General features: G+C 47.5%; 1 protein-coding gene across 2 annotated transcripts in view; it reads left to right on the top strand.

Moving 5' to 3' along the window:
• LOC100124138 (unconventional myosin-XV) overlaps window positions 1–13,796 on the top strand; it is a 65,784-nt gene that overhangs the window by 33,474 nt on the left and 18,514 nt on the right. For both annotated transcript variants that reach the window (XM_016990081.2, XM_016990080.2), the window contains exons 25-26: window positions 7–462; window positions 538–780. In XM_016990081.2, coding sequence (XP_016845570.1) covers window positions 7–462; window positions 538–780 — 699 coding nt within the window. The remainder of the gene's footprint in view (window positions 1–6; window positions 463–537; window positions 781–13,796) is intronic.

The following is a 13,796-nucleotide window of genomic DNA, read 5'->3' as shown; positions in this document are numbered from 1 at the left end:
TTTCAGGGTACCCAGCGCACTGACAAAATGGAGCGAATTGAGATTGAGGAATGGCCCGAGTTCCTTAAGCCAGTTCTACCCCCTGCCGAAAAACCGGAGATCGAGAAAGTCCAAGAAGTCGTCGATACTAAGCTTTATCCGCAAACTTCCAACACCCACTTCACGTACAACCGTGTGACCTGGACGCTGCGCGTTAAGAAGGAAGTATTCGCTCCCAACGAGACTCTCACGACGCCACTGGCGCTGCATTTAGTCTTCTGCCAGGTGGCATACGACGTCCTTGCCACATCGAACATTAGAATCTCGAAAGAAGACCGACAAAACATGTTGAAGCTTTTGGACAACTACGGAGTAACGCTGGACAATTTGCAGAGCACTCAGCACAAAATCACGATCAAGAAGAACGTCGTGGACATGGCCAAGCAGTGGCCTCTTTACTTCGCCAGAATATTCCCTGTTTCGGTAAGTTTTACACGTCTGACATTCATTTTTTACCATCAGTTATTGTAAATTTCTGACTCGAATGCGTGGATTCAGATCGGACCCCAACAACCCGACGTCCAGCACGTCGCAGTATCTCATCACGGCCTAAGACTGATAAAACGAAGCAACAGCGGAGACCTAATCATACTAGAAACATTGCCGCTCGAGGAAATCGTGTCTGTCAACAGCTCTAGGCCGGGTGTCTGTACCATACAGGTAGCCTCCGGCGTCAGGCTGCCACTGCATACCAATCGGGCCACGCAGCTCGCGGACATGATCGCCAAGTACATCCGCATGGTGAGTACTGTGAACTCTTTGCTACGATCGACATGTTTGTATCGATATAATAATCGTTGAGCGGTACCGAATTTAAAAACCCCGAACGCCTAATGATTCATCCGAGAACTGTCACATACACCCAAAAAAACTAATCAACCGCATCAATGAACTGTTATTGAAAAACTAGAAGCCCCTGATATCCGATGCTGTAAGCGAACGACAAACGCAGGCTTGCCCAGCAAAGAGATTAGCATAGCTAATGGGTGCGGTCACGAGCCCGCTGCAGCTGTGGAGAACCTTATCTATTCCCTTCGACCAAATAAAATCGAGCGGCCGGCATTCCACGCGCGAGACTGCAGACTACGCTCACTTTATATTAACGAGCTCTCTGCGGCCGCTGCGCTGAATGAAAGTCGCCGACGCGTCATCCTCTAGTTATAATAATGCGGCCTGATCGGTTTCGCATTATCTCTCCGGGGAGCGCTCTCGGGAATATAATCGGGAGCTACCATCGCTGGAAATACAATTTAAATTTATAATGCCCGGGTTTTAGAATAGAGTTGTACCTGGCTATGGCGAGAACAAACTATGTCGTTTGTTTTGCTGCCGCACACACGGGACGCGTGGCAATTAATTTATGAAAGTTTGATCGATGAATTTATTGTTTTCCCTTATTCTCACAACGATGACACGCAGTAACATGCATAGAAGCGTGGAATAAATCATTAACTCACATATTTCCACGTCATCCTCGACAACAGGCCTATCACTTTCGCATAATCAGAGCCCGCTCGGCTCGAAAATCGCCGTAATCACTTGGTATCATCGCAATTAGCATATAAATACCCGCTGACTCGTGACTTCATTTGTCTCTTGTTCAGCATCATCCCGCGCTCGTATATAATTGAAAATCCGAGTCCAGGAATTTTCCTGATGCAGCTCTCCTCTACGACGTTGGACGGCGAGTGTATAAGGAAGAAGACTCGTATATTCTAAACAGGTTTCCTTCACGAGCGCAAAAAAAAAGCGTCGACCGTAAGATTACCGCTGATGCTGACGCTCGCGGTGCGAGCGATTAGGCCGGAGCGAGAGGGAGAAAAAAGGGAGGAAGAAAGGTAGGCAGCAGACTGCGGGCGAAAGAGACGAAAAAGAAAGGATGGGATGTCAATTATGAGATTCTTGCGGACGACAGAATGCGCGCGGCGTGGTGCTATTTTTGCATTTGAATGGCATTTTATCGGTCGTTGACGGCGGCGGCTTCGGTACCGAACTGATTTTCCGTAATTACGTTCCGTTTGTTTACGGTATTGACCGCGAGTGTATAGTCAGCGCGTTATTATATGAAAAGTAAGCTGCGGACTTCTAGGAATCGCTCACAGTGTGCTGGTATTAAAATAAGCAAAAATAATTCATCCCATCTCTCTCAGTCTCGAGTATTAATGAAACGCGGCGAGCGAAGGAAGAATACCCCGGAGGAGTGCGCTGGATATAGGTGCTGCAGCACATATGAGCAGCGACTGGAAAGGAAATTCACGCCAGGCGTTACCTTATCCCCGTTCATTACGTTACGCGCACCGCCCGCTCGGCCCGTCACGCTGCCGTGGGTCCATCGATCGGAGTCGATTGCACTTGTGCCGCCCCGATGCGTGTACGCGTATACGCATAGCGCGTCTGGACGATGCGCACCTATAGTGAACTAATATAGGTATGTGAATGGGAAGTGCTTTTTAGTCAAGGAGATGATATTGCTCTATCGATTTAGATATTCTAGATTTTGTTATAGGATCTGATTACTGTAGTCGTGACGAGCGCAATAGTAGACTGACGTAATGAAGTGTTTTCTGGATCTGGGGAATCACAAGACGTTATGTCGTCTCACCTATTTCCGTCGACGAGCGTATCTGATTTTGATACGCTTCTCACACGTGCGACCTGAGGCACGGAGAGAACCGTTTTATCGTTTAGCCAGTAAGTGCAATCCTAGCTAGACTGAAAAGTTTACGAAAGATTATGCAATCTTAAGATAGCATCGCTTAAACTGTCTAAACTTGAAAGATTATTTTGTCACACGCATACATTCGCATGCAACTGAAATCTCAATCTCAGCAAGACTTCCCGAGAGCCTTACGGTAAAAACGAGTGCCAAAGCGCAGGCAACGCATCCCTCCCACAATAACGAGATTCGGGCGTGTGCACGTGTGTACAGTCTCGGGAGATACTTCCAGGGCAAAGTCGCCTCCTCCTCGCGGCAACGGTCCGATAGCACTTGCCTCGCGCCCGCTTCCGGGCGCAGATAATGCGCGCGCCGAGGCACAATTAAATTCATTACCGGCGCGCGTACGGCAGCAGGTTAATTGGAGGGACGCGCGGCGAGCCGTTCACTCCTTTGGCTCCGGATTATTTTTTTCTCTTCGGCTAGTTTCCTCCATCTCTCTGCTTTCGGGAGTATGAATCGCGGGGGTGTCGATCGTATTATTCCATTGAAATTCGAACAGACATTTGCATACTTATCGAACGGCAATTACAGGCAAAACTTCCCACGGCGCTACGTTGCATTATCTTTCGCCGCAGTGTTTTGCAACACCGTGCGTGCGGAAACCTTTCTTACGGCGTTTAAAAAACTCTCACGCACACCGCGCGTTATAATCAAATTCAATACACGGCAATCTGACAAAGAAAAACGCTAATAAACCGCTACGCGCGTGTGTGGACGACAACCCTCCTATCTTGCGTAACGCACTTTTATCGTTTATACGATTTGGAAACGCACACGAGGTAAAAAACTACTCGGCACGCAACGACAGTGCGGAAGTTGAAATTTCATAAATTGATGAGAATAAGATGCCTTATTATAACGTAACTTCAGATATAGGATACTTCTCGGTCGCGAATACCACAGCTACACTCGCGTTCAATAACACAGTCGAGCGCAGCGGGCATCGACGCGGAGAGTGAAAAAAAGGAGATCGCGTGTGTGTACGTGGTCCGATAATAAAGATAACACGCCTATACAACACGAGTCGAGAAAGTTACGAGAGCCGACCTGGCCTTGATCGCGCGCCGAACGATAATTACGGCGTGCGCGCGCGAGCTCTGTATAATACCGCTACAGGATTTTATTTAATCGCTCGTATGACTGCCGGGAGAAATGTGGGGTTCGAGAGCGGATCGAGCTGGGAATATGGGTGAAATGATTTAGAATTTTATTTCGTCGTCTCGATGTGTACGTATACGCTCGAGATTTATCGCTCGATGTATTCTATAATGATCGTATGGGATTTTAGAGCAGCGTTTGAAAGGTATGAATTTCGCATTCTTCACGCGCAGCTCGGCCTCGCTGAGAAATTGAGCAATCAAATTTTTATCCATAAACATCGATCAATACAACGTGAAATATGAAGGTATGTTCTAGAAATCGCAACCGTTTTAGGAAACCAAATTGAACGGTATTTTTTAATTTCCGAGACAGCGCATATACTCACGCGACGTCGCATTATCGAGCGGACATTCGTGCAGCGAGGGAAATAAGAAGAGGGACATTTTATTGCCTCGAGAGGAACAGGTTTACAATTGTTTGGATTACATCGGGATTAGCCGCGTCGTCCGCGCGCACGTTAATAGTCGTTTTATTGCGCGTTTAATCAGAAGAAACAAGACGTTTCCTCGCCAGCAAGCACGCCTGAACCCAAGGTGAAATCTCGCGCGATAAAGTTTCTATTCCTGGCAGCGCTTCCTCAAATTATTATCTCTTTCCCGCCCATTGGGGCTCCTCCGCGTGTGCACACGTGCCGTAGGAACAAAACGAGCGCTCACGCACTCCATTAATCCCGAGATGATGACCACGATTACATCCTAGCCAGACGTCTTATCGACGATGCAGATCGATTCGTCGATGCAAAATCGAACTGTCAAGCGTGCGGAGATCTCGCATCCGACGCTTCGAGATCGTTGGAGCTACTTTGTATAGTGTTCGCGCTGTTAAAGCCTCGGTTTGTTAATGCGTAACGAGCGTAGGCTACCGAATTTTTCACCGGTTCGCACATTAAGATTCGAGCCTTTATGTCAGAGTTTTCCCATCGTGTGAATAAATCAGTAGATTATACAAGCTTCGTGCCTCGAAGGACTCAGTGTAGTATCGCTATTTTTCGATCTATTTTTTGACCGTGAGAAAAGCGCTTTCGCAAATCTCGCAATACTCCTTTCACGAAATGAATAAAAAAATCTCAAGTATGAGCTAACTTCATATTCCGCGTACGCAATCAAACAATTAAGCATAAAAAAATCACTCTGATCAACTCGAAAAAGCCAAAGAAACACCGACATCGGAAACAGCAGCGCACGGCGGGGAATAAGGAACTCGAGAGGCGCAACAAGTGCACACATACAGCCCCGACGTCCCAACATGCGAGAGCCGCGAGACCATAACGGAAAAGTCTCCTCCTCCGGTCGCGCGGCGTGCACCGATCGTATCGAGATCTCTGCTTTAAAAGCCGTGTCGAATCATACGGCAGGTCATGTGTGTGTGTTTGTGTATCCTACCATATACCCACACGTATCCACTTCTCGTGTACACACTGCCGCAGCGCATCAGGACTTTCGTTCCTTTTCATTCAAGCCCATACGCGTGTGTGTGTCTTTTCGTATAGCTCCTTTTTTTCTCGCTCCGGTGAAATGATCTTATTACGCGCTCGTTCTCGCTTTCTCGCTCGTACGCATTGTTTATTGTATGCGCGCGGCGCCGATCAATGTTGTTTTTTTTTCTCACTTGAGAGGTGAAATTACTCGCGCGATATCTGATGATTTGTACTTTACACGACAAGTGCGGCGGACTACTGATAGCATCGGGTTGAATTGACTCTCGCGCGCATGTGTCGGCGATTTTTCGGCGCGACACGACGAGTGATAAATTTCGTTGAAAATATAATTATAAAACAGTCGCGATGCTTTTGCTCGACTTAGTATGAGTGAAAGGATGCGACGATTAAAAAGTATATTCGAAAGCCTTTTTTAAATCTCGTTATGAAAGTGAGCCGATCAGAAGGGGTAATTAAACCAGTCTGTCCGCTGGGGCATCGGGAGTAAAACGTAATTATATAAAAATTAATTATAAGTCAAGCTTGTTTTCGATAGGTTCAATGAGCCTTCCTCCTTGACTTTAAAATCGGCAAATATTTGCGCGAAACTTGCATCATCCCGGCCTTAATGATCCGCGTACACGAAAAGAAACTATGCGCCTTAACGAAGCAGCTCTCGTTCAACCACCGCATCAGTATCAGCACACGAAAATCCGGCCACACGATTTTTCCACATTACCCCGCGCGCAGACGTAATCGCCGACGCCCATAAACCTCAACGACTTCCTACATACCTGCGCGCCTCATCACAAAAGCCCCTAATGAAAGCCCGCCTCGCTCGTGGAAAAAAATGGTCGCGCTCGATATGAGACGCGCGCGGCACACGCGATGTCGGAGAAAAAAAAAACAACATTTGCCGAAGTCTTCCGCCTCAGCTGCTGCTGGAAAATCCGTCGTCTCTTGAAGAGTTCAAACAACTCGTCTAATATACGCGCTCGAGTGTGAGTGTGTTCAGTTCACGAGAGCCGCATAAGGGGAGGGAGACCGGAAGCCGTTAGAATTGCTAATGACTCGCGCGAGCCGACAAGTGCCTATCTCCTTTTGGCCTGGCATCTGGCCCAAATTCACCTGCTGCTTCTCTCGACCCTCTTTCTCCTCGTTCTCGTGTGTCTTCAGGAAAAGAAATTGTTATAACGAGCTACTCTGCACAGGCTCGTTTCAAAACATTTTTCCGAACGTCGCGTACGTATAGCTGTAGCGGACTGGCTTCGATTGATCTGTGTTGCAAAACTGGAACGAAATGATAATTGCGCGCGGTGGACTGATGCCCTTTTTTGCCCGAGCCGAGGAGAAATTTTGTGTGTATGTGTGTGCGTGTGTGCGCGCGCGCGCGTGTGTATATATATATATATATATATATATACACACACACACACACACACACACACACACACACACATCGATCGTCTCACCGTTTTTGGGAAACAACTGCGCGCTGCAGCGGATGCCGTTTCTGGGTTGACGCCGCGGGGTTACATCGGTGTCAATGAGATACTCGACGGCGTCGACGAGAGGCCAGATGGATTTCATCCAGCCGCGTTTTAAAACGAGAAACGTTACGTACACGATAATTCATTTATAATTACGAGTATGTATCTGTACGGTTATGTAAACCTGAATCGATAAGAAAGCAATATATAGCCCGCGCGTTGGAAAACCTAAAATTAGATCTTTTGTATTGCATTCTTGCGTATACGGCCGGCGCTTTCAATATTGACAGGTTCTACCCGAGTCCCTCGAATGCTAACGATTGATTGAACATTCAGCTCGCGCGCAACACCTTCTCACGCATATTGTACAGATGGAATGAAGGAACGTTGACGGACAGCTGAGAATTTCTCCCCGCAGGTTTCTCCAGATATCGAAATTTCTCTGATGATAAGCTGCGATAACAAAATTAGCAGCGTAAATCGCGTGGGGTTTCGTGTACAATTCAAGTCGCGTAAACATTTTTAATTAACGATACAAGTTGCGGCTGTGTGTCACGTTCGGATTGATAGATTCGATTTAAGAAAAAAAACACTCCAATCGCTGTCCGATGATCGATAATGCTAACTGACACTAATACAGCCTCTATTAACGGCTTTCTCCCGCGAGAAAGAAGAATATCTATGCGCGGCTCAAAGCTCCCGTCAATTTTTCAGGCTTAACCTTTCGACTCGCGCGACACACGCCGAAAAGTCCCCCCTTCACACAGCGCGCGGAGACTGAACCAGACTTTTTCTTTTCCCGCTTCGGCGCGACTAAAGAAAGTAACTTCTCTCGCGGCCGGTCTTCCCGCTGCTACATGGATACGCAGAACGCAACTGTACAGCAGAAATCGAAATAGGCGATGCTGGACATTCCGCGGACAAGCGCGCGCGCCGCGAAAAAAACGGCTGCGCGCGAGCCGGGTTTGTGTAACTGCGCTACTACTCTCTCGTCGGAGCGAGAGTTTTCCCGGTATAAATATATATTTGCAGTCTGTACCGATCGATCGGTCGGTCTCGTCGTGTATAGCTTTGCACTTGTTGCGATCGGCTACCAGCTTTTTGCCCGAAGGGGTGTGCGCTGAAAAAGTCGACGAGGTTTTAACCGCGAGGTGAGAGAGGCGTGGATTTTCTGGTTTTTCCTCGAAGTGGTGATTATTCGTTTTTTTCACTCGATGTACCGTTTGCTGGAAAAAATACAGTCAGAAGATTCGCCCTTTTCCAATGAGACATTCCAGCAGTTCTTGCGGCGCAATGCCCCTTTCTCGAATTTCCCCGAGCAATGTAAAAACTTTTACTCCTCGCGTCCACTCCTCCCGCTTTCTACTGCCATATCGCCTCATAAAAAGTCTCAACCCGCTCTCCGAAAAAAAGCGCGCGCAAGCATCGATCGTTACCGTACAGCGCTGCTATATACACTGACGAGTCGAACCGGTGTCAGCAGCTCTCCTAACGTCCCAGAGCCGAGCCATATACGGTCTCTCTTTCTCTCTAACTGGCGGCTCTTTTCGTCAAACAACAACAACGCAGTGGCCAGCCGGGAAAAAACAGCCGAGAGAAAAGCCTGAAACGCCGCAAGAAAGTTTAATAAACTCAGCTCGCCCGCGCTCGCACCTATGGTAATGGCATTTCTTCCTGCTGGCACGTGTGCAGCGACGAGTGAGAGACTCCGCGCTGCGGTGTTTGCGGGAGAGGCTTTACGGCGCGAAAATTTTCCGAGGCTAATACATGTATATGAGAAAGAGAGAGAGAGAGAGAGAGAGAGAGAGAGAGAGAGAGAGAGAGAGAGAGGAGGATTTTAGCGGGATTGAGTTTGTGCTTGATTGTGTGTTTTTCGATGTTTGCGGCGAGGCTCAATGGCCGCATTGAGCGCGAACATTTTTTCCATAGAGAGCTTTCTTTCGTTAAAAAGTCGCTTGACCGGCCGGAAGAAATAAATTCAGACTTGGCACTACACGGAAAGCATTAAAGCTTACGTAACATCGCTGATGTTCGAATCGTAAACCAACCACCCAATAATTATGCGTTATTATTTATACATTTGAAAAACTATTTTAATTTCACTCGCGGTATCAAGGAAGAAAAATATCCAACGGCGCGATAACATTATTAGATGTACGATCGCTTCGTATGCTTCGTGCGTATACACAAGCGAGATGGTTTCGCCCGATACGGAATAATTTCTTGAATTAATTACGAGTCAAACTAAATAAACTCGGTGATTATGCATAAACGCTGCGGGTTCGAACCGATAAATTCAAAAGCTCTCAGCGTGCACGCAGAATTCCCGGAAAAATGAAAAAGACATCCGCAGACGCGAGCTGCGTGCGTCTTCGGTAGAAACTAGTTTCAATAATTTTAAAATCGGACGCGCGCGTCGAAACTCGATATAGAAATCTTTAACGGAGACGAAAAAAGAAACAGACGCAGCTCTTGCCGATAAAATATCTGCGTTATTTTTCAGCATCATTTCTTCAAATGAGAGCAATTGAAGCGCAACTCGCGCTAATGAAACGGATTATACCGCGAGCTAAGAGGATGTTTTGAAACGCTCTCGTCTCGTCGTAGCGTTGCACAAAAATAGCGTTGAAATAGTTAGCAACTTTCTATTCGCGGGTGAAAAAATAATACGTTGCTCAATTTTTAACCGCGCCGAATTAAATAAGCAAACAAAACGGGCAGCTTTTGTCCAAAGTATTCATTATATCTTTCAATAGAGGAATGTTTGTCGTTGTTCGTGTAAAAATGTTTGATTTACAAGCCCAGTCTCTGCTTGGCCAGTGTCACTGCGTATACGCGAAGGTGCAGAGCAAGTCGCGAATAACAATGGACTCGCGAGTTATTCCTGCTAACTGCTCTGAATTCGTAACTTGTATTACACACGAAGAGAACGTGTAGAGCAGAGTTGTAAAAGTTAATATGACGCTAACGAACCCGAGGTATTTCCAGATACAAAAAGCTTCGGTATATTATACCTGCACAAAAAATAAATTCACCCTGAAAGCCTCTAATAGCCGTTGCCAATATCGTATCTGCGCACGGCACACTCGTCTCGCGCTAACGAAGTCTAAACCGAAGCCCCGCTGGTCGCATCCTCGAAGCCGCACTCGTCGATCTATGTCTCTTTCGTAATTTTTACGCTGCACCTACGCCTCCTTGAATTCCTCGCCAGCCGTAGGGATGCGCACCTGCACGAGCGCTCGCCAGAGGCGGAAGTGGCCGATTAAAGGTGGCTCCGCACACGCGCTACAGCCCAGCTCCTTTATTGATTCTCCGTCCTTGTTTTCTTTCTTCTTCTTCGTCGTTCTTTTTCTTTTACGCCACTGCTTTTCGGCCCTTTCTTTCTCGTACTCTGCCGCACCAGCCCCCCCCCCCCCCCGATAATGCGACGTGTTTACGAAACGGTTTCTTTGTGTCATTACGTGTGCGTTTTTTTCTCTTTCGCTCGTTGTTTTTTTCTTTTCTTTTCGCTCTTTCATTATTATTTTTCGTGAGGGGTGCGAGTGTGCTTCGGTTACAAATTGCCCGGGTGTGACACGCGGTATTTTTTTCGAGCGGAGAGGGTTATTGGCGAGGGGGTAGAATTTTGCTTCCTCGAATGACAGGTGTATTATTTTGTGCAGATAATTGTACAGAAATTAATTTTTGAATTCGACCTCCCGTGAGCGTTGCGCGCGCAGAAGTTCGACGTAATATATAAATCGACCCCAAGCCGGCAAACGATTATCTCGGAATTTTACAACTCGAGCGTGGCACTTTCATCGTGTGCTCATGTCCTCCGCTTCCCAAAATTTCGAATCTCGTGCGTTTCTCATCGTCCCAGCAGCAGCTCAGATGTGTACTCACGCGCATACCTTTTCCGGGCTCACTGCGGCGCAGCGTCTCCTCTCTACGTGTATATATATATATATATATATATATATACACACACACACACACACACACACCTGTCTCAAGAATCGCGTTAATAACCTGCATATCCCGTGGGTCGCCGTCATTACCGCGGCAGAGGCGCATCTCTCTCGCCGGTGCGCGCAGGTATCCGAGGATGCAGTAAGGTGGGAAAAAAGAAACTGGAAAATCTCCCATGGCTCTTTGTTGCAACCGGAGTCCTGGTGGGCCGCGAGACTCGTATATGACTTGACGAAAGTGAGTATGTGTGTGGAGATTAAAGGAAAGGCGCCGCTGCCGCCGCAGCAGCAGCCGAATATTTCGGAGAACGAGGTGCAGCTCTTCTCGGATAATCGGATGGGTTTGGTAATAAAACGGTGAAGGTCTCCGAAGGTTTGACCGAATGCTGTTCTCTCGTAGATGTACGGATCGATGCGAGCGAGTAAAAGTAAAAGTACACCTACGGATGCGTAGATTTCTCTTCCGAGAGAAAAAAAGTCAGCGGAAGATAATGTAAGTGAAAGACGACCGGCTAATTGATTAGTGTCAATTAGGTGTACCGGTCGCAGGGATCGACGCCGCAGAAAGAGCCGGACGAGCTTGTTGACAGATATGTTAGGCGTGTTTAATAAACAAGTCTTATAATGGCCGCTTCATCCGATAGCTTGTCACACAATTCTCCTTGATGTACCGAGAATACTTTTTTCGAAAAGTTTCATAAGGAGAAAACCTCCTACAATACTACGATGTACACACAACGTTCGCAGTCACCGAACGCGAACGAAAAATAACAAAAACTTCCTCCAAAGGGACGCGCACAAGTCTCACCTCCGCATATCCGCGACCTCGAGAGTATCCCCCCGCAAAACCGAGAACAAAACCATGAGGAGAGGGAACGAACGACGCAGTAACCATAACGCCTGTAAAAAAAACTCGAGCACGGACCCCCTATATAAACCGCGCACGCACCACACCACTACTCAGCCAGGCAGATAAAAAAAAACAACAACGTCGACGGACAGCCAATGTGCGAGTATAGCCGCGTGCTATCCAGCTCACCTCCGCCGGAAACGCAGATAGATTTCGCGCACCGATGCAGGCAAGTCGACGGCGGCGGCGCAAAAAGAAGAAGCACGAGAGAGGTGACGAGCGGTATAGCTCTATACGCGCGCGCGCACGTATATGTACGATTGTTTCCGGTCAGTCTTCCGGCTGATTTCTATTTCATTGTCGCGCGAGCGAGTTTTCGTCGTCCAGTCCGTGCGCACAAGGAGTCGCCGGTTTTTCTTTTCGAGAGCGAGAGATTGCGCGCAGGCTACCTTCCGATTTTCTGGTTTGTTATGCGACGTCGGCGGGATTTTGTCGAGCCTGTGCGCGCTCGCGGTGAGTTTATAATTGCGCTACTGGAATGGAGCGCTATTGCGCGCGAGCTAGTTGCCGGAAAATGTATGGGTGCATTACGGCGTGGAGGTATACATACACGTCAGGAGTTTTTTCGAATCTGGTCAGCGCTGCGTATTATGTGATGCAATTGTTTATTATCGTTTTTATCGTTTTAAATTGGAGTTCTTGTACGTGCAGCAGGGTATGGTGTATGGGTTTTTGAAAAAATTATAACCAAACGAGCCATTGAGAAGGAGGCATGACTCGGCGATGGCTTGCTATGGGTTATGCCTGTCGACTATAAAAGGGTCGGTGCGCTCCTGACGGCACCCCCGTGTGATTCACATTCGCAATTAGATCGATCACCTCTCGGAGATTGTAGCTGAGCCGTTTCAATACGTAATTCGAGAGTTAATAGCCGAAGGAAATGGCCTTTTTTATTTTAATGAAAATTCATCAGCCGCGGGACATATTATATCGCTAATTAAAGCATCATCTTTTCTCTAGATTACTCAAATTTCTCAACAACGGCGGAGGAAAAGTATCTTAATAACAAAGCCAATGTGGCAATAGCGAGCGCGACGGGAAAGAGATCCAAGCCGCGCAAAGCAGCAGTATATTAAAACGTCGTTAATTATTGCGCATTTCCCGCATCGATCACGCTCCACGATCCTTCGCAACTGTGTCCGAGAGCATAACATACTACCACCATATAATAGAAAAGCAATGCGCGTGTCTTCATCCTTCCCCGTCTCCGCGCACGACCCAAAATTACTGGAGCATTCAGTGAAAATCAGGCCGATAAAAAAAAGTACACACACGCTTCTCTCGTCGAGACACACTTGATTTTCCACACGAAACCCTCGCTAATTGCAGTCCTCTGGCCAGTAGCAGTGAGGTCACGATTTCCCCGCACATGCACGTATACGCATTTTCTCTGTTCCGGAAAAATAAAGGACTCGAGGAGAGAAAGAGCCGCATTAGGAGCTCGCCTAGGCAATTTATAATGTCGATCGAACGGGCGCGCGCGATAAATCGACGGCGGCAGCTGTGTTGCCCAAGCGCTGCATATAATCGCCGACTCTCGGGAATCCGGTCACGCGTCTCCGGCTTGTTTCTCGCGCGAGCGCGAGCAATTACGCACGTGAGTCTCGCGTGAATTGTTTCGCGGTGCGTTGTTTGCTTATTTGTACAGGTATACGCAGACGCGGTGCGCCGTGCGCGGGAATTTCTGACTGGGCGCTTTTGAGGGGTGTGTGTGTGTCGAGTGAATTAGTTGTAACGAGGTTTGTGCCGTTACAACTTTATCGCGTAACTCCTATAAATTGAATATTAGTTCCGAGCAATGATTCTGTTGATGCAAACTCTCAGATCCTCCGAACGCCCATATTATAAGCAAAGACGCTAATGAAGATCCCGGCCGTTCATCGTTGATACAGTTACGTCCAATTAATTTTGATTAATAATAAAACGATTTTTCCCCTACTCCGCGTAAGTGCACACACCGCGTTACAGTTTCTGGAATCCAACGCGTTTAACGGTCTAATTGATTCAACTAAATCGCTGTGCAGCGCTCGCGCTATCATTATTATAAAACAGCCGCTCGATTTTCCCCCCAATAATTTCTCGGTATCCCGATCGGTAACACTCCACTGGC

Source organism: Nasonia vitripennis, chromosome 5 (genome assembly GCF_009193385.2).
Source record: "Nasonia vitripennis strain AsymCx chromosome 5, Nvit_psr_1.1, whole genome shotgun sequence".
NCBI lineage: Eukaryota > Metazoa > Arthropoda > Insecta > Hymenoptera > Pteromalidae > Nasonia > Nasonia vitripennis.
Note: the sequence above shows the minus strand (reverse complement) of the source record. Positions and strands in the feature narration are given on the sequence as shown.